Source organism: Thalassophryne amazonica, chromosome 10 (genome assembly GCF_902500255.1).
Source record: "Thalassophryne amazonica chromosome 10, fThaAma1.1, whole genome shotgun sequence".
Classification (NCBI taxonomy): Eukaryota; Metazoa; Chordata; class Actinopteri; order Batrachoidiformes; family Batrachoididae; genus Thalassophryne; species Thalassophryne amazonica.
In genome coordinates this window covers 48,171,447-48,190,625 of record NC_047112.1, presented here as the reverse complement: position 1 = coordinate 48,190,625, position 19,179 = coordinate 48,171,447, and the positions used below count along the sequence as shown (strand labels likewise).

The 19,179-nt window shown below is 42.9% G+C and overlaps 1 protein-coding gene across 1 annotated transcript in view; it reads right to left on the bottom strand.

The window, feature by feature from the left end:
- The window catches only part of psmd1 (proteasome 26S subunit, non-ATPase 1), a 113,532-nt gene extending 96,241 nt beyond the window's left edge, over positions 1-17,291 (bottom strand). Inside the window, exons 1-2 of the mRNA XM_034179961.1 lie at positions 17,087-17,291; positions 15,608-15,651 (exon numbers count right to left, since the gene is read on the bottom strand). Coding sequence (XP_034035852.1) covers positions 15,608-15,651; positions 17,087-17,102 — 60 coding nt within the window. The 5' untranslated portion in view covers positions 17,103-17,291. The remainder of the gene's footprint in view (positions 1-15,607; positions 15,652-17,086) is intronic.
- Positions 17,292-19,179: the final 1,888 nt, after the last annotated feature.

Genomic DNA, 19,179 nt, shown 5'->3' with positions numbered 1-19,179 from the left:
CATCCAGGACTTAACATCCATTAGACAATCAAGCAATGTCTGTACGGAGTCACTGGATTTTGATGTTAAAGGCAGACAGATCTGAACATCAGCATAACAATGAAAAGAAAGATTATATTTCTTAAAAATTGAGCATAATGGTAGCATATATAGCAGGAAAAGAAGCTGCACCTGATTTCTGCAGAAGAGTCACCAATCTAAGTAAATTTCATATTATCTGCTAATATACAGTCCCAATCCGATACTTTTAGTTTCCTCCATAGTGAACTTGCACAGAACACAGCAATCCAAACTGCTCCTTTATCCATCCATTTTTATACCCACTTACTCCAATTAAGGGTCACAGGGGGCTGAAGCATATCTCAGCAGTCACAGGGTGTAAGGCAGGGTACAACCTGGACAGGACGCCAGCCTATCGCAGGGCACTGCTCCTTTATGTTTAATTTATTTTTAAGTAAAGGGATTTTTTTAAATCCCTCCCAGTTGTTGACCAAACAGAAGGACAAACATTCTGACTCAGACATCCTGAGTCATATGGGGAAGGTTAGCAATGTAGGGGGTGATATCAGTATCAGTCTCTGGACACATGCCAGTATATACAGGGGGGTTCAAACGAACGCGAGAATTCTGCTGATTTTTTTCTGTGGATTTTTTTCTGATCTGGATATCAACGTTATGCATTTTCTTTTCATTGATAATAAGCAACAAGCACTAACTGTTACACAGCTATTATCACACACCCTCAAGTTTCAATTTCCTCCGCCAGAGTAATCCCTTAAGTGATGAAAGGGGAAACTGCTAGATAAACTCTTCTCATGGGGGTTGAGAATTTTTGCTCCCTGGTCCCTATCCTCCTCTGATATCAAACAGAGTAGTAGGCTTGTAAATACCCATGTAGACACACAATTACACTTGTATGGTTTGTAAAAACATGTTTGTATGTATAAGCTGAGAAATAAAGGGAGCTTCTCCTTCCTGTTGCAAATACTGTAAAGGTGCAAATATTCGCGTGGGATTTATTATGCAGACCGTTCTACTCTCCACGTGAGTTTAACTCTTTCATACTTTGCTCTGTGTATATTCCACCTAGCGCGGACGTGCACGAGGCCGAGCGTGCGCTTGCGGATCAGATTATGAGCGTGGAGAGAGACTTTCCGGACTCTCTTATTATAATTCTCGGTGATTTTAACAAAGGGAATCTCAGTCAGGAATTACCAAAATACAAACAGTTTGTTAAATGCCCGACCAGAGAAGGGAGCACGTTAGATCATTGTTACACGACAGTGAGCGGCGCCTACCGTGCGGTGGCCCGTGCATCTTTGGGACTCCCAGATCATGTGATGGTCCACTTGATCCCCACGTACAGACAGAGACTTAAACTTTCTAAACCTGTTGTGAGGACGTCTAAAGTGTGGAGCAATGAAGCTGTAGAGGAGCTACGCGCGTGCTTGGCCACCACGGATTGGGATATGTTTGAGGCTTCAACAGACAGTCTAGATGACTACACGGACACTGTGACGTCATATATTCATTTCTGTGAAGACAGCATCATCCCATAGCGTACCAAGATGAGATATAACAATGACAAGCCCTGGTTCACACCTAAACTCCAGCAGCTACGTCAGCAGAAAGAGGTGGCTTTCAGAGAAGGAGACAGAGACAGCTATACAGGTGAAAAGTACAGATTTAGCAAGGAGGTGGCAAAGGCTAAATCCATGTACAGTTCACGTCTGCAGCAAAGGTTCTCTGCCAACGACTCGGCCTCTGTGTGGAGGGGGTTGAAAGAGATCACCAACTACAAGCCCAAAGCACCTCGTTCTATTGACGACCTCAAGCTGGCCAACGACCTGAACGTCTTCTATTCACGCTTTGAAGACAAGGACTCACACCTCCCCACCCCCCACACAACTGGATATTGAAACACTCTGGACCTCCCCCCTCTCACTGCTGCCCTCCCCACTCCCCCTGTTGCCCTCTCGGTCCAAGAGGAGGACGTGAGGAGACATTTCAAAAGGCTGAATCCATGTAAGGCCCCGGGCCCAGACTGTGTCTCTCCTGCCACCCTGAGACACTGCGCTGATGAGCTGGCCCCAGTCTTCACGGGGATCTTCAACACCTCCCTGGAGTCATGCCATGTTCCAGTCTGTTTCAAGTCCTCGATCATAGTTCCAGTCCCCAAGAAACCACGCATCACTGGACTTAATGACTACAGGCCTGTGGCTCTCACGTCTGTAGTCATGAAGACCTTCAAATGCCTGGTTTTATCCCACCTGAAGTCCATCACCGACCCCCTCCTGGACCCCCTGCAGTTTGCCTACAGAGCCAACAGGTCTGTAGATTACGCCATAAACCTGGCTCTGCACTCCATCCTGCAGCACCTGGACTCCCCAGGAACCTACGCTAGGATCCTGCTTGTGGACTTCAGCTCTGCATTCAACACCATCCTTCCAGCTTTGCTACAGCACAAGCTTTCTCTGCTCCACGTGCCCAACTCCACCTGCAAGTGGATCACAGACTTCCTGACGGACCGGAGTCAGCGTGTGAGGCTGGGAAAAAAATGTCTCGAACACTCCGGTTCTCAGCACAGGATCTCCACAGGGCTGTGTCCTTTCCCCTCTGCTCTTCTCCCTGTACAGTAACTGCTGCACCCCCAGCCACGACTCTGTAAAGCTCATCAAGTTTGCGGACGACACCAACCTCATCGGACTCATTTCGGATGGGGATGTGTCTGCCTACAGGAGGGAGGTGGACCGGCTGGTGACCTGGTGCAGCAGCAACAACTTGGAGCTCAACGCCCAGAAAACAGTGGAGATGATCGTGGACTTCAGGAAAGCCACAGCCCCCCCGCCCTCACCAACAGCCCCATCACCACTGTGGTCTGTCACCGCTTCCTCGGCACCATCATCACCCAGGACCTCAAGTGGGAGTCAACCATCAGCTCCCTCATCAAGAAGGCCCAGCAGAGGATGTACTTCCTGCGGCAGCTGAAGAAGGCCAAGCTGCCTGTCCAGCTGATGGTGCAGTTCTACACGGCCATCATCGAGTCCATCCTCTGCTCCTCCATCACGGTGTGGTACGCCGGGGCCACACCCAGGGACAGACAGACTGCAGCGCATTGTGGCCTCTGCTGAGAAGGTGATCGGCTGTAGCCTTCCATCTCTCCACGACCTACACGTCTCCAGGACTCTGGGCCGAGCAGGTCGGATCACAGCTGACCCTTCTCACCCTGCACACAGTCTGTTCAAACCACTCCCCTCGGGCAGGAGGCTACAGTCCATCCGGACCAGAACCTCCTGCCATAAGAACAGTTTCTTCCCCTCTGCCGTTAGACTCATGAACTCCTCATAACTCAGTCACCTTAAGCTTAACTCTGTCACTTTATCATCTTATCACGGGTCACTTTAGACAGTGTACTTTGGTTTTTAATTGCACTCCTCCCACTGCACTGTTTTTTGTGTTTCTCTGTGGCACACAGCCTCTCATATTTCTTTTTTTTTTTAATCTTAGATTTTATCTTATTTTGACACATATTTTATATTTTATCTTAGCATTTTATCTCTTCTTAATGTTGCAACATTGTACTGAAGCAAATTCCTAGTCTGTGAATCCTGTTCACTGGCAATGGCAATAAACTTCTTCTGATTCTGATTATGCGAATTTCGCAAGTTAAACAAGGTCGCCAAATTAAATACCACTATTTTAATACATAACGTACATATTCATAATGTAAACACAAATATTAATACTGCTAAATACAAGGTCTGTTAGAAATTTTTTTTTATTTTTTGCAAAAACTATATGGATTTGAATCATGTGCGCTTGCATCAGCCAAGCTTGAACCTTCGTGCGCATGCGTGAGTTTTTTCACGTCATTCGCAACCGACAGGCAGGTATAAAGTTTCCATTAATGTTATCTTGGTTCTTCCTGGGTGGTTCTTATGGCAACTGATCCAATCCCAAGGAAGGACTATTTGTATATAAAAATGTATTTCCTAAAATGATACATTTTGGGTTTCAAATAAAATTTATGTAGCTTTTTACCCCTCAAAATCCTCAAAAAGCTTCTGCTTCGGGGGGCTTTGCCCCCCTGAGCCCCCCACGAGTGCGTTGCTCCTCGACCCCACCGGGGGCCCTGCGGCCCACTGGACCCCCAACTCAAGATTTGAACCCCCCCCCCCTTTCACATTCCTATATACGGCCCTGGGACTCAGTGTCTTAATGAAAGCAACTCACTCTAAAAAATAATTTTTGATCTTTTTTTTTACGTTTTTTTTTTTTTTTTTTTTTTTTTTTTTTTTTACAGTGATTTAAATCATACCAGCCTTACTTAAAAATATATTCATTAATAACAATAATAAGAATAATAATACCATTTACTTACATAATGCCAAATGTCAACATGTCACCCCAAGGTGCTTCACAAAGGTAAGGGTTGTTATTATGACTATTATAGGCATCTGTCTTCACCTGGATGAAAAGTAGTTACAAAACTGTCAGTGTATTTCTCTTTAAAAAATGTAAACGCATTACTGGAATCAGATTGTCAATGCTGTCATTTTAGGTTGTGAATGTGACTGTGCTAAAATGACTATTTGTGCCGTTTCCTAAGTATTTATTGCATATCAAGGAAGACGTTGCATCAGAATTTTGGCTCTCTGTTGGGACTGTTTACACAGAGACTGCTACCTGCTGCTTTGGACTTTGAACTAAGTCTTTTTCAAGACTTTTTTTTTTTTTACCTTTTTACTTTTTTACTGTGCTCCAACGCCTAAGGAAGACCTCTAACGGTCGAAACATCGCGACGGAGCACTTTTATCAGCTAACTTTCATCAGCGTTGGCAAGCTAACTAGCTTGCTAACGCTTTCGTTTTTATTTTTTTTAGCACTGTTGTCGTGCGTTACCTGTGCTGCTCCACAGCGTGTTTAGTTGATTTTTATTTTATTTTAGCACCGTTGTCGTGCGTTCGCTGTTGTCGTGCGTTACCTGTGCTGCTTCATGGCCTGTTTGGTGCCTTAATTAAGGCACTCCTTCTGCTGAATCACCTCTAAATTATTTACACATTATTCACTTTGTGTGTTTTTAGGAATCCGCTAGGTTGCGTAGCTACTAGCTCTTAGCCGATTTAGCATGGCGGCTTCTCCTGTCTCTCCCGTACTTTTCTGCTCTGGGTGTGAAATGTTTAGTTATTCCTCGGCCTCCTTTAGCAGTAACGGTACTTGTAATAAGGCAGCTTATTCGTAGCTTTGGAGGCCAGGCTGGGCGAATTGGAGACTCGGCTCCGCACCGTGGAAAATTCTACAGCTAGTCAGGCCCCTGTAGTCGGTGCGGACCAAGGTAGCTTAGCCGCCGTTAGTTCCCCCCTGGCAGATCCCGGGCAGTCGGGAAAGCAGGCTGACTGGGTGACTGAGGAGGAAGCGTAGCCCTAAACAGAAGTCCCGTGTACACCGTCAACCCGTTCACATCTCTAACCGTTTTTCCCCACTCGACGATACACTCGCCGAGGATCAAACTCTGGTTATTGGCGACTCTGTTTTGAGAAATGTGAAGTTAGCGACACCAGCAACCATTGTCAATTGTCTTCCGGGGGCCAGAGCAGGCGACATCGAAGGACATTTGAAATTGCTGGCTAAGGCTAAGCGTAAATTTGGTAAGATTGTAATTCACGTCGGCAGTAATGACACTCGGTTACGCCAATCGGAGGTCACTAAAATTAATATTAAATCGGTGTGTAACTTTGCAAAAACAATGTCGGACTCTGTTGTTTTCTCTGGGCCCCTCCCCAATCAGACCGGGAGTGACATGTTTAGCCGCATGTTCTCCTTGAATTGCTGGCTGTCTGAGTGGTGTCCAAAAAATGAGGTGGGCTTCATAGAATAATTGGCAAAGCTTCTGGGGAAAACCTGGTCTTGTTAGGGAGAGACGGCATCCATCCCACTTTGGATGGAGCAGCTCTCATTTCTAGAAATCAGGCCAATTTTCTTGGATCCTCCAAACTGTGACTGTCCAGCGTTGGGACCAGGAGGCAGAGCTGTGGTCTTATACACCTCTCTGCAGCTTCTCTCCCCCTGCCATCCCCTCATTACCCCATCCCCGTAGAGACGGTGCCTGCTCCCAGACCACCAATAACCAGCAAAATCTATTTAAGCATAAAAATTCAAAAAGAAAAAATAATATAGCACCTTCAATTGCACCACAGACTAAAACAGTTAAATGTGGTCTATTAAACATTAGGTCTCTCTCTTCTAAGTCCCTGTTGGTAAATGATATAATAATGATCAACGTATTGATTTATTCTGCCTAACAGAAACCTGGTTACAGCAGGATGAATATGTTAGTTTAAATGAGTCAACACCCCCGAGTCACACTAACTGTCAGAATGCTCGTAGCACGGGCCGGGGCGGAGGATTAGCAGCAATCTTCCATTCCAGCTTATTAATTAATCAAAACCTAGACAGAGCTTTAATTCATTTGAAGCTTGTCTCTTAGTCTTGTCCATCCAAATTGGAAGTCCCAAAAAACAGTTTTATTTGTTATTATCTATCGTCCACCTGGCCGTTACTGTGAGTTTCTCTGTGAATTTTCAGACCTTTTGTCTGACTTAGTGCTTAGCTCAGATAAGATAATTATAGTGGGCGATTTTAAACATCCACACAGATGCTGAGAATGACAGCCTCAACACTGCATTAATCTATTATTAGACTCTACTGGCTTTGCTCAAAAAGTAATGAGTCCACCCACCACTTTAATCATATCGTAGATCTTGTTCTGACTTATGGTATGGAAATAGAAGACTTAACAGTATTCCCTGAAAACTCCCTTCTGTCTGATCATTTTTTAATAACATTTAAATTTACCCTGATGGACTACCCTGCAGTGGGGAATAAGTTTCATTACACTAGAAGTCTTTCAGAAAGCGCTGTAACTAGGTTTAAGGATATGATTCCTTCTTTATGTTCTCTAATGTCATATACCAACACAGAGCAGAGTAGCTACCTAAACTCTGTAAGAGAGTTAGAGTATCTCGTCAATAGTTTTACATCCTCATTGAAGACAACTTTGGATGCTGTAGCTCCTCTGAAAAAGAGAGCTTTAAATCAGAAGTTCTGACTCCGTGGTATAACTCAAACTCGTAGCTTAAAGCAGATAACCCGTAAGTTGGAGAGGAAATGGCGTCTCACTAATTTAGAAGATCTTCACTTAGCCTGGAAAAAGAGTTTGTTGCTCTATAAAAAAGCCCTCCGTAAAGCTAGGACATCTTTCTACTCATCACTAATTGAAGAAAATAAGAACAACCCCAGGTTTCTTTTCAGCACTGTAGCCAGGATGACAAAGAGTCAGAGCTCTATTGAGCTGAGTATTCCATTAACTTTAACTAGTAATGACTTCATGACTTTCTTTGCTAACAAATTTTGACTATTAGAGAAAAAAATTACTCATAACCATCCCAAAGATGTATCGTTATCTTTGGCTGCTTTCAGTGATGCCGGTATTTGGTTAGACTCTTTCTCTCCGATTGTTCTGTCTGAGTTATTTTCATTAGTTACTTCATCCAACCATCAACATGTTTATTAGACCCCATTCCTGCCAGGCTGCTCAAGGAAGTCCTACCATTATTTAATGCTTCAATCTTAAATATGATCAATCTATCTTTGTTAGTTGGTATGTACCACAGGCTTTTAAGGTGGCAGTAATTAAACCATTACTTAAAAAAGCCATCACTTGACCCAGCTATCTTAGCTAATTATAGGCCAATCTCCAACCTTCCTTTTCTCTCAAAGATTCTTGAGAGGGTAGTTGTAAAACAGCTAACTGATCACCTGCAGAGGAATGGTCTATTTGAAGAGTTTCTGTCAGGTTTTAGAATTCATCATAGTACAGAAACAGCATTAGTGAAGGTTACAAATGATCTTCTTATGGCTTCGGACAGTGGACTTATCTCTGTGCTTGTTCTGTTGGACCTCAGTGCTGCTTTGATACTGTTGACCATAAAATTTATTACAGAGATTAGAGCATGTCATAGGTATTAAAGGCACTGCGCTGCGGTGGTTTGAATCATATTTGTCTAATAGATTACAGTTTGTTCATGTTAATGGGAATCTTCTTCACAGACTAAAGTTAATTATGAGTTCCACAAGGTTCTGTGCTAGGACCAATTTTATTCACTTTATACATGCTTCCCTTAGGCAGTATTATTGGACGGTATTGCTTAAATTTTCATGTTACGCAGGATGATACCCAGCTTTATCTATCCATGAAGCCAGAGGATACACACCAATTGGCTGGACTGCAGGATGTCTTGCAGACATAAAGACATGGATGACCTCTAATTTCCTGCTTTTAACTCAGATAAAACTGAAGTTATTGTACTTGGCCCCACAAATCTTAGAAGCATGGTGTCTAACCAGATCTTTACTCTGGATAGCATTTCCCTGACCTCTAGTAATACTGTGAGAAATCTTGGAGTCATTTTTGATCAGGATATGTCATTCAAAGCGCATATTAAACAATATGTAGGACCTGCCTTTTTGCATTTACGCAATATCTCTAAATCAGAAAGGTCTTGTCTCAGAGTGATGCTGAAAAACTAATTCATGCATTATTTCCTCTAGGCTGGACTATTGTAATTCATTATTATCAGGTTGTCCTAAAAGTTCCCTAAAAAGCCTTCAGTTGGTTCAGAATGCTGCAGCTAGAGTACTGACGGGACTAGCAGGAGAGGCATATCTCACCCGTGTTGGCCTCTCTTCATTGGCTTCCTGTTGGTTTCTAGAATAGAATTTAAATTCTTCTTCTTACTTATAAGGTTTGAATAATCAGGTCCCATCTTATCTTAGGGACCTCGTAGTACCATATTACCCATTAGAGCGCTTCGCTCATCAGACTGCAGGCTTACTTGTAGTTCCTAGGGTTTGTAAGAGTAGAATGGGAGTCAGAGCCTTCAGCTTTCAGGCTCCTCTCCTGTGGAACCAGCTCCCAATTCAGATCAGGGAGACAGATACCCTCTCTACTTTTAAGATTAGGCTTAAAACTTTCCTTTTCGCTAAGGCTTATAGTTAGGGCTGGATCAGGTGACCCTGGACCATCCCTTGGTTATGCTGCTTTAGACGTAGACTGTGGGGGGGGTTCCCATGATGCACTGTTCTTTCTCTTTTTGCTCCGTATGCATCATCCTCTGCATTTAATCATTAGTGATCGATCTCTGCCCCCCTCCACAGCATGTCTTTTTTCCTGGTTCTTTCCTCAGCCCCAACCAGTCTCAGCAGAAGACTGCCCCTCCCTGAAGCCTGGTTCTGCTGGAGGTTTTCTTCCTGTTAAAAGGGAGTTTTTCCTTCCCACTGTAGCCAAGTGCTTGCTCATAGGGGGTCGTTTTGACCGTTGGGGTTTTTCATAATTATTGTATGGCCTTGCCTTACAATGTGGAGCGCCTTGGGGCAACTGTTTGTTGTGATTTGGCGCTATATAAAAAAAAAGTTGATTGATTGATTGATATTTTGATTAGTTTATACTGTTTCACATTTTTGTACTGTATAGATTTAAATAATTACTGTCATTATTCCACACACTGTGAAAAAGTAGGTGGAGGTATGGACCTCTGAAGATGGTCTGCAATCCGCCAATAAACAGAAAGAAGTTGTGGTGTTACTTTTGTTATGAATTGGTAAGTGTTAAGTTTATTTTATTTTCAGACTGTGGCCACCAGAAAGAATTGTCTGACAGGGATTTCTTCTTTCTGTTAAAGCAGTAGACATGACATCGGCAACAATGCTGAACTCTTGTGGTCCACAAAACGTTAGCATGACCAAAAACAATCATGGCAGCAAAGATGAAGCCTTGAAGATACGCAACATAAAGAAATTAGCCTGCACTCGACGGTGGCACAAAACTTCAACTCAAATACATCCAATCTGAAAGGCCATGATAATAATACATTCTTTGTTCAAGTTTGGCAGCAATCCAACTTGTTTCAGCAGAGCTTTTGGTGGAATAAGGCCAGGCGGCAACAAACATTATCACAACACAAATTACAAGTAGGACAAGAATTGCTAAGATTATTATTATTATTATTAGTAGTAGTAGTAGTAGGTGCAGAAATTCTTCAAAAGGTGATCTTTACACCCGTCCTGGAGAGTTCAGACAGAGTCCTTGATCAGAAGATGAGTGTCTAAGTGTTTTAGCTGTGCTCAACTGTTCAAAAAGATTTCTTTAAATGTGTCCAGAAAATTCAGAAAAAAATTAAAGTCTCAAAGCAACAGTTTTTATTCTGACAGCAATGGAAGCAAAAGTCAGAGTTCTCAAGAAGACCGGTACAGCTTCATTTTACACTGATTTGTGTTCATCTTAAACACTGAAGAGATTTTTTTGTGATTTTTATACTTCCCGCTACCACTGCAATAATGGCAGTTCGTGAGAGGGTCTTGTCGGGCCGGGCGGCAGCTGAGCACATCTTTTGCCTCGTGCGGCATTCACTGCAATATCATGACCGCACAAGGACCACTGGACAGGGTTTTTTTTTTTTGTTTTTTAAAAACACACATATGGGTGATTTTATTTAAAGGAATTTTGGTAAAACTGTCGCTGACACACACACACACACACACACACACACACACACACACACACACACACACACACACACCACACACACACACACACACACACACACACAGAACACGATGTACCGTCAGTACCGTGATGGTAGAGAAAGTGGAGCGAGAAATACGCAGCTCCACAGTTTTATGTTTTTTTCTTAACCTGTTGTTTCACACTCGGATTTAAATCCTCCCTCTCTGCTCCGCGCTCACCGTCTCCTGTGCACCGATTTCTCAGCAGAATGTAGCATCTCATGCCTCTGTTCAGGAACCCGTACTCTGCAGCCAGCTGACTGCGCACACACACACAGACAGCTCCTTCAGAAAACTCTGCATTTTAGACGGCTTTGAGCAAGCTGTCCACTGTTTTCTGCCATCTTTTTTGAAAACTGACCATCCAAATGACAGATGGATGGCTCGCTGCCTAAAACCCTGGCTCCCCCGGTTGAGTCTCAGCGTAGGGGATCAAAATCACAGTGTAGGGGCCCCCTACACGCTCAATTGGGCTGGCGAGAACCCTAATTGTAATTTAATGTAATTGCATGTGTAATGGAAATTGTGCACTGCATTGGTAATTGTAAAAAAAAAAAAAAAAAAAAAAAAAAAAAATTTAAATAAATAAACTAAATGGGGAGGTGATGGTCTAGTGGTTTGAGACCAGAGGGTCCTCGGTTCAAATTCCAGCATTACTGGAAAAAAAAAAAAAAAAAAAAAAAAAAAAAAAATCACTAAAGGCCCTTGTGCAAGGTCCTTAATCCCTAGTTGCTCCTGGTGTGTAGTGAGCGCCTTGTATGGCAGCACCCTGACATCAGGGTGAATGTGAGGCATAATTTGTAAAGTGCTTTGAGCGTCTGATGCAGATGGAAAAGCGCTATAAGTGTAGTCCATTTATCATTTAAATGCAAAAATGCAGACATCTGTGTGCAGTACTTTAGATAACAATGATGGCAGTGAAGAAGATTCTGATGAGGATAGCAGCGATGGTGAAATGGAGTAACTGATCAACATTTTTATTTGCTTATTTAATAATAAAATCCATAAATACTGATGAAAGTATTTTTTTTTTTAAGTCAACTGCATGCTTTCTCACTCACTCCTCACTCATCTTCAACCGCTTATCTAGGATCAGGTTGCGGGGACAACAGCTCCAGTAAGGGACCCCAGACTTCCCTTTCCCAGGCCACATTGACCACCTCTGACTGGGGGATCCCGAGGTGTTCCCAGGCCAGTATGGAGATATAATCTCTCCACTTAGTCCTGGGTCTTCCCCGGGGTCTCCTCCCAACTGGATATGCCTGGAGCACCTCCCCAGGGAGGCGCCCAGGGGTCATCCTTACCAGATGCCAGAACCACCTCAGCTGGCTCCTTTCAATGCGAAGGAGCAGTGGCTCTACTCCAAGCTCCCCATGGATGACCGAGCTTCTCACCCTCTCTCTAAGGGAGACACCAGCCACCCTCCATTTTGGCCGCTTGTACCCACAATCTAGATCTTTCAGTCATGACCCAACCCTCGGGACCATAGGTGAGAGTAGACATGAAGATGGACCAGTAGATTGGGAGCTTCGCCCTTTGGCTCTGCTCCCTTTTTGTCACAACAGTACAGTAGAGCGAATGCAATACTGCCCCTGCTGCACCGATTCTCCAGCCAATCTCCCGCTCCATTGTCCCATCACTCGTGAACAAGACCCCAAGGTCCTTGAACTCCTTCACGTGGGGCAAGACTGCATTCCCTACCTGGAGTAGGCAATCCATCAGTTTCCTGCTGAGAACCATGGCCTCAGATTTAGAGGCGCTGTTCCTCATCCCAGCTGCTTCACACTCAGCTGCAAACTGATCCAATGAGTGTTGGAGGTCACAAGCCAATCAATCAATCAATCAATTTTATTTATATAGCGCCAAATCACAACAAACAGTTGCCCCAAGGCACCTTATATTGTAAGGCAAGGCCATACAATAATTACGGAAAAACCCCAACGGTCAAAACGACCCCCTGTGAGCAAGCACTTGGCAACAGTGGGAAGGAAAAACTCCCTTTTAACAGGAAGAAACCTCCAGCAGAACCAGGCTCAGGGATATGGTACTATGAGGTCCCTAAGATAAGATGGGACCTGATTATTCAAAAAACCTTATAAGTAAGAAGAAGAATTTTAAATTCTATTCCAGAATTAACAGGAAGCCAATGAAGAGAGGCCAATATGGGTGAGATATGCTCTCTCCTTCTAGTCCCTGCTAGCACTCTAGCTGCAGCATTTTGAATTAACTGAAGGCTTTTCAGGGAACTTTTAGGACAACCTGATAATAATGAATTACAATAGTCCAGCCTAGAGGAAATAAATGCATGAATTAGTTTTTCAGCATCACTCTGAGACAAGACCTTTCTAATTTTAGAGATATTCCGCAAATGCAAAAAAGCAGTCCTACATATTTGTTTAATATGCGCACTGAATGACATATCCTGATCAAAAATGACTCCAAGATTTCTCACAGTATTACTAGAGGTCAGGGTAATACCATTCCGGGTTAGGATCTGGTTAGACACCATGTTTCTAAGATTTGTGGGGCCAAGTACAATAACTTCAGTTTTATCTGAGTTTAAAAGCAGGAAATTAGAGGTCATCCATGTCTTTACGTCTGTAAGACAATCCTGCAGTTTAGCTAATTGGTGTGTGTCCTCTGGCTTCATGGATAGATAAAGCTGGGTATCATCTGCGTAACAATGAAAATTTAAGCAATGCCGTCTAATAATACTGCCTAAGGGAAACGTGTAAAGTGAATAAAATTGGTCCTAGCACAGAACCTTGTGGAACTCCATAATTAACCTTAGTCTGTGAAGAAGATTCCCCATTTACATGAACAAATTGTAATCTATTAGATAAATATGATTCAAACCACTGCAGCGCAGTGCCTTTAATACCTATGGCATGTTCTAATGTCTGTAATAAAATTTTATGGTCAACAGTATCAAAAGCAGCACTGAGGTCTAACAGAACAAGCACAGAGATGAGTCCACTGTCTGAGGCCATAAGAAGATCATTTGTAACCTTCACTAATGCTGTTTCTGTACTATGATGAATTCTAAAACCTGACAGAAACTCTTCAAATAGACCATTCCTCTGCAGATGATCAGTTAGGTGTTTTACAACTACCCTTTCAAGAATTTTTGAGAGAAAAGGAAGGTTGGAGATTGGCCTATAATTAGCTAAGATAGCTGGGTCAAGTGATGGCTTTTTAAGTAATGGTTTAATTACTGCCACCTTAAAAGCCTGTGGTACATAGCCAACTAATAAAGATAGATTGATCATATTTAAGATCGAAGCATTAATTAATGGTAGGGCTTCCTTGAGCAGCCTGGTAGGAATGCGGTCTAATAGACATGTTGATGGTTTGGAGGAAGTAACTAACGAAAATAACTCAGACAGAACAATCGGAGAGAAAGAGTCTAACCAAATACCGGCATCACTGAAAGCAGCTAAAGATAACGATACGTCTTTGGGATGCCCAGAGACAAGAGAAAACTAGAGTCCGACATTGTTTTTGCAAAGTTACACACCGATTCAATGTTAATTTTAGTGACCTCCGATTGGCGTAACCGGGTGTCATTACTGCAGACGTGAATTACAATCTTACCAAATTTACACTTAGCCTTAGCCAGCAGTTTCAAATTTCCTTCAATGTCGCCTGCTCTGGCCCCCGGAAGACAATTGACTATGGTTGCTGGTGTCGCTAACTTCACATTTCTCAAAACAGAGTTGCCAATAACCAGAGTTTGATCCTCGGCGGGTGTGTCGTCGAGTGGGGAAAAGCGGTTAGAAATGTGAACGGGTTGGCGGTGTACACAGGGCTTCTGTTTAGGGCTATGCTTCCTCTTCACAGTCACCCAGTCGGCCTGCTTTCCCGGCTGCTCGGGATCTGCTGGAAGGGAACTGCTGGAAGGGAACCAATGAAGCCAACAGGACCACATCTGCAAAAAGCAGCAATGAGACCCTGAGCCCACCAAACTGGAAACGCTCCTCCCTCGACTACGTCTTGATATCCTGTCCATGAATATCACAAACAGGATTAGTGACAAGGGGCAGCCGTGGCGGGGGTGGAAACGAGTCCTACTTACTGCCAAACACCCGAACGCAGCTCTCGCTTTGTAAGTCCCTGAGAAGGGACCCCCTCACTCCATCCTCTCGCAGCACCTCCCACAGTATCTCCCGGGGTACCTGATCATCCACCTTTCTCCAAGTCCACAAAACACATGCATGCTTTCTGTGCTGTTATTTTTATTTTTTTTATAACATACTTGATGCACATTTGTGCACTTTGTTTCAATGCGTAAGGTTTCCGGTTCAAACCCCTGATTTGCATCACAAAGGGCATTCGGTGTAAAACTTGTGCCAAATCAACATGCAGATCTACCTTGGATCTGCTGTGGCCACCATGAATGAAAACAAGGGAGCAGCCGAAGGGACTTACTTTTACTTGATGCATGTTGACATTTTGGGCCAGTGGTTCTCACCAACGCTCAAAATTCATGCTTGCAAAATAAATATGTTGTTTGGGGTACCACAGGTTTTTTATTTGACAGAATTTTTGCACCCACCCCAGATGTAGGTCATGGTTTCAAAAATCCAAAGGGATCTTGATTACACGGACCATTGGCCTATTATGCCCAATAAAAATTTCCCTGTGAGAACAATAAAGTACATGTGATTGATTGATTTGATAACCAGTCTATTTTCTTCACAGAAATGTTTAAAGAGCTGGACAGAGACTACGAGAATGAAGCAAAGCTGAATATTCAAGAGAGGTGAGTGGCTTCACGAGGTCATGACTTATTACGAAACACTTGGATTATTTGGTTAAATTAGTTTACTTACCATGCAACAAGTAGATTTGACCCACAACTAGCCTGGCATGGCAAGTGACCACTGGAGCTAAAAGCAGAGCCCTGACGTGGTGACCCAAACTTTACCAAGGCACTTTGTTTGGGTTTTCCTTTTCATTTGTCATCCACCTGTGTGTCTCTTACCTTGAGCTGGGGTTCCTCCTCATCAAGGAGTGAAATTATTCCAGCTGTAACACATTAATATTTAAAATAAACAACATTATAGTATTTGCTTGGGGGAAAAGCCAATGTATAATTTTAACAAGAGTGCTCTGAGAGCACAATATTCCCTGTTGGCAAATGCCAAGTGCTTGCTACAATCTTATGACATTTCAAGGTATGTGATAGTCAATTTCAGAATGTAGACACCAACTCATGGAACTGGCAGTGTCCAGGTTTGTTAATCAAGAGTTGTAACTCTGCCAAAATGTGACAATCTTGTACAATATTACAATATGCATATTACCAACCTATAACAAGGAATTGTACCAAGTTTCACAAAATTCCTCCTAAAAGGTGAGCAGAGTTCATTTCAGAATGCAGGCACCCACTCCTGAAACTGACAAGGGTGTAGATTTTCTAGTCAAGGGCCATAAATCTGGTAAAATGGGCCCAACTCAAACAAAATAATATGCAAATTACCAACCTATAACAAGAACTTGTGCTAAGTTTCACGAAATTCCTGCTAAAATGTGAGAGTTGATTTCAGAACGTTTATACCCTTTTTACGATGGACGGATGGAAATCGCCAAGACATAATCCTCCTTCGGGCCTTTGGCCAGCAGGGAATAAGAAGTAGCAGCATAAAGAAAACAACATAAAGCAACTACATCAGAAAAATGCTTGAATTCTGTCTTGTTTATCTTATTATAATAGCAACTGGCACTACATATGTTTTTACAGTTTTGTAAAGTGGACCAAATTGGAGGCTTTTGTGCTTGCCAAACTGCCACTTCCCAAACAACACTGCATGTTTTCAGAATTAAAACATGGCTCTAACTCATTTGCCCAGTGATCTAGCAATACACTTTCCCTGAAATTGTTCAAACAACTGTATTTTCAGCTACTGCAATAAATATATTTTTGACAGAACAAAGAAACTGATGAAGGTGCTGGAGGTATCAGAAGAAAAAGTGATATAACATGGCCTGAAAGATGTGTAAATGAATATGAAAAATTAATATGGACTAATGGAAGTCCCTGCTGTAAACACACTCAACGTTCATTCTTGTCTGTATACTATGGCTATTCACTCTTCAAGGCTATCAACCAACGAGGGAGCCATTAATCCAAAACTTATAACGAAATGACGAAAAATAATGTAGGTATACAAGAGCTCCTATGTGTTTCCATTTATTTGACAGGTCCACTGTCATTGTGCAATTACTTTACGATCAGCAAAAAAAAAAAAAAAAAAAAAAAAAGCCACGTCTAAATAAAGGTAATACATTAAAACTACACTTAACTGACATAAGGACAAAACATATTAGAAGAAGACCTTCGGAGACAGATTTTTTTTTTTTTTTCCTGTTTGGAGCTATTTAAAAGCTTACTGCCGCTCTGTGACTCAGCTAAATCAATGGTTGCTACGGCTAGCAAAATAAGCACAACTTCTACACTTACCAGCAGATGTTATCATGATTGGCTAGTTAATGCCTCCTCAGCTACACTATATTAGAGATACAATATAACTCGGGAATCGTCTTTGTTGAGACGACGAAGAAAAATATTTAAAACGTTGAAAAAACACTACAGCAAAACCAAGATTACCGCTGCTAACTTCTTTTTGTCCAACACCGCAAAGTCTCCCACCTGAAGGACCTGCCCGTGTGGACAACGAATTTAACGCCTGATTAAAAAAAAATAACATTGTCTAATTTATTCTCATCCGAACCAACAACCTCGTAGAAGTAAAGATGGTTTTAAAGTACAGATGGTCTAGTTAACAATATATTCAAAAAGATAGAAATGTATTAAGATGAGACTCCCAATTATAAACCGGCATTCTCGAAGGCACTCTCCAGTAGCTGGATGTATCAATCAATCAATCAATTTTATTTATATAGCGCCAAATCACAACAAACAGTTGCCCTAAGGCGCTTTATATTGTAAGGTAAGGCCATACAATAATTACGTAAAAACCTCAACGGTCAAAACGACCCCCTGTGAGCAAGCACTTGGCTACAGTGGGAAGGAAAAACTCCCTTTTAACAGGAAGAAACCTCCAGCAGAACCAGGCTCAGGGAGGGGCAGTCTTCTGCTGGGACTGGTTGGGGCTGAGGGAGAGAACCAGGAAAAAGACATGCTGTGGAGGGGAGCAGAGATCAATCACTAATGATTAAATGCAGAGTGGTGCATACAGAGCAAAAAGAGAAAGAAACACTCAGTGCATCATGGGAACCCCCCAGCAGTCTAAGTCTATAGCAGCATAACTAAGGGATGGTTCAGGGTCACCTGATCCAGCCCTAACTATAAGCTTTAGCAAAAAGGAAAGTTTTAAGCCTAATCTTAAAAGTAGAGAGGGTGTCTGTAAAAACCATATATACGAGGTCTCTTAGATAATAAACCGACCCTTTTATTATTTTTTTTAACTATATGGATTTGAATGACATACGATTACACCAATCATGCTTGAACCCTCGTGCGCATGCGTGAGTTTTTTCACGCGTGTCGGTGACGTCATTTCCCTGTGGGCAGGCCTTGAGTGAGATGTGGTCCCGCCCTCTCGGCTGAATTCCTTTGTTTCACACGCTGCTCGAGACGGCGCGCGTTGCTTTATCAAAAAATTTTCTGGACCTGTGAGGAATATCCGAGTGGACACTATTCGAGAAATTAAGCTGGTTTTCTGTGAAAAGTTTAACGGCTGATGAGAGATTATGGGGTGTTTCTGTCGGTGTAAGGACTTCCCACGGAGCGGGACGTCGCGCAGCGCTCCCAGGCGACGTTGTCTGGCTGTTTCGAGCTGAAATCATCCTAATTTAAGGTTCTGTTGACCCAGGACGTCGTGAGAGAACAGAGAAGATTCAGAAGAGGCCGGCATGAGGAGTTTATGTGGACATTCCACTGTTAAAGGTCATTTTGTAATGAAAGAACGTGCGCGCAAATTCGCCGAGTCGTTTCCGTGACGACGACGCAAATCTGTGTGCGCCGCGACAGGAAAAACACCTCCGTGTTGAAAACCATTTGTAAAATTCAGGCGGCTTTTGATGGCTTTCAACAAGTGAGTAACTGAGAAATTGTTTAAGAGCTTGGGCATGTTCCAACTTGTCCGTTAAGGTTTCCAACGGAGGTGTTTTTCCTGCCGCGACCCCCCGCGGCCGGGTCCAGCCCGACATGCGACTCTGCCCGCACGTTCTTTCATTACAAAATGACCGTTAACAATGGAATGTCCGAATAAACTCCTCATGCCGACTTCTTCTGAAAGTTCTCTGTTCTCTGACGACTTACTGCGTCAACAGAGCCTGAAATGTGGAAGTTTTCAACTTGAAACGGCGAGACGCTGCCGCCTCGAAGCGCAGATCGCCGTCAGGCGCCGTGGACCGTCCTTACGGCGACACTACCAGACCAAAATCTCTCATCAGCCCTTAAAATTTTTACCGAAAACCAGCTGAATTTATTGAATGGTGTCCACTCAGTTGTGCCTTACAGTTTTGAAAAATTTTTTATCAAACAAAGCAACAGTCTCTGAGCCATTCCTAAACAATGAAAAAAATCGA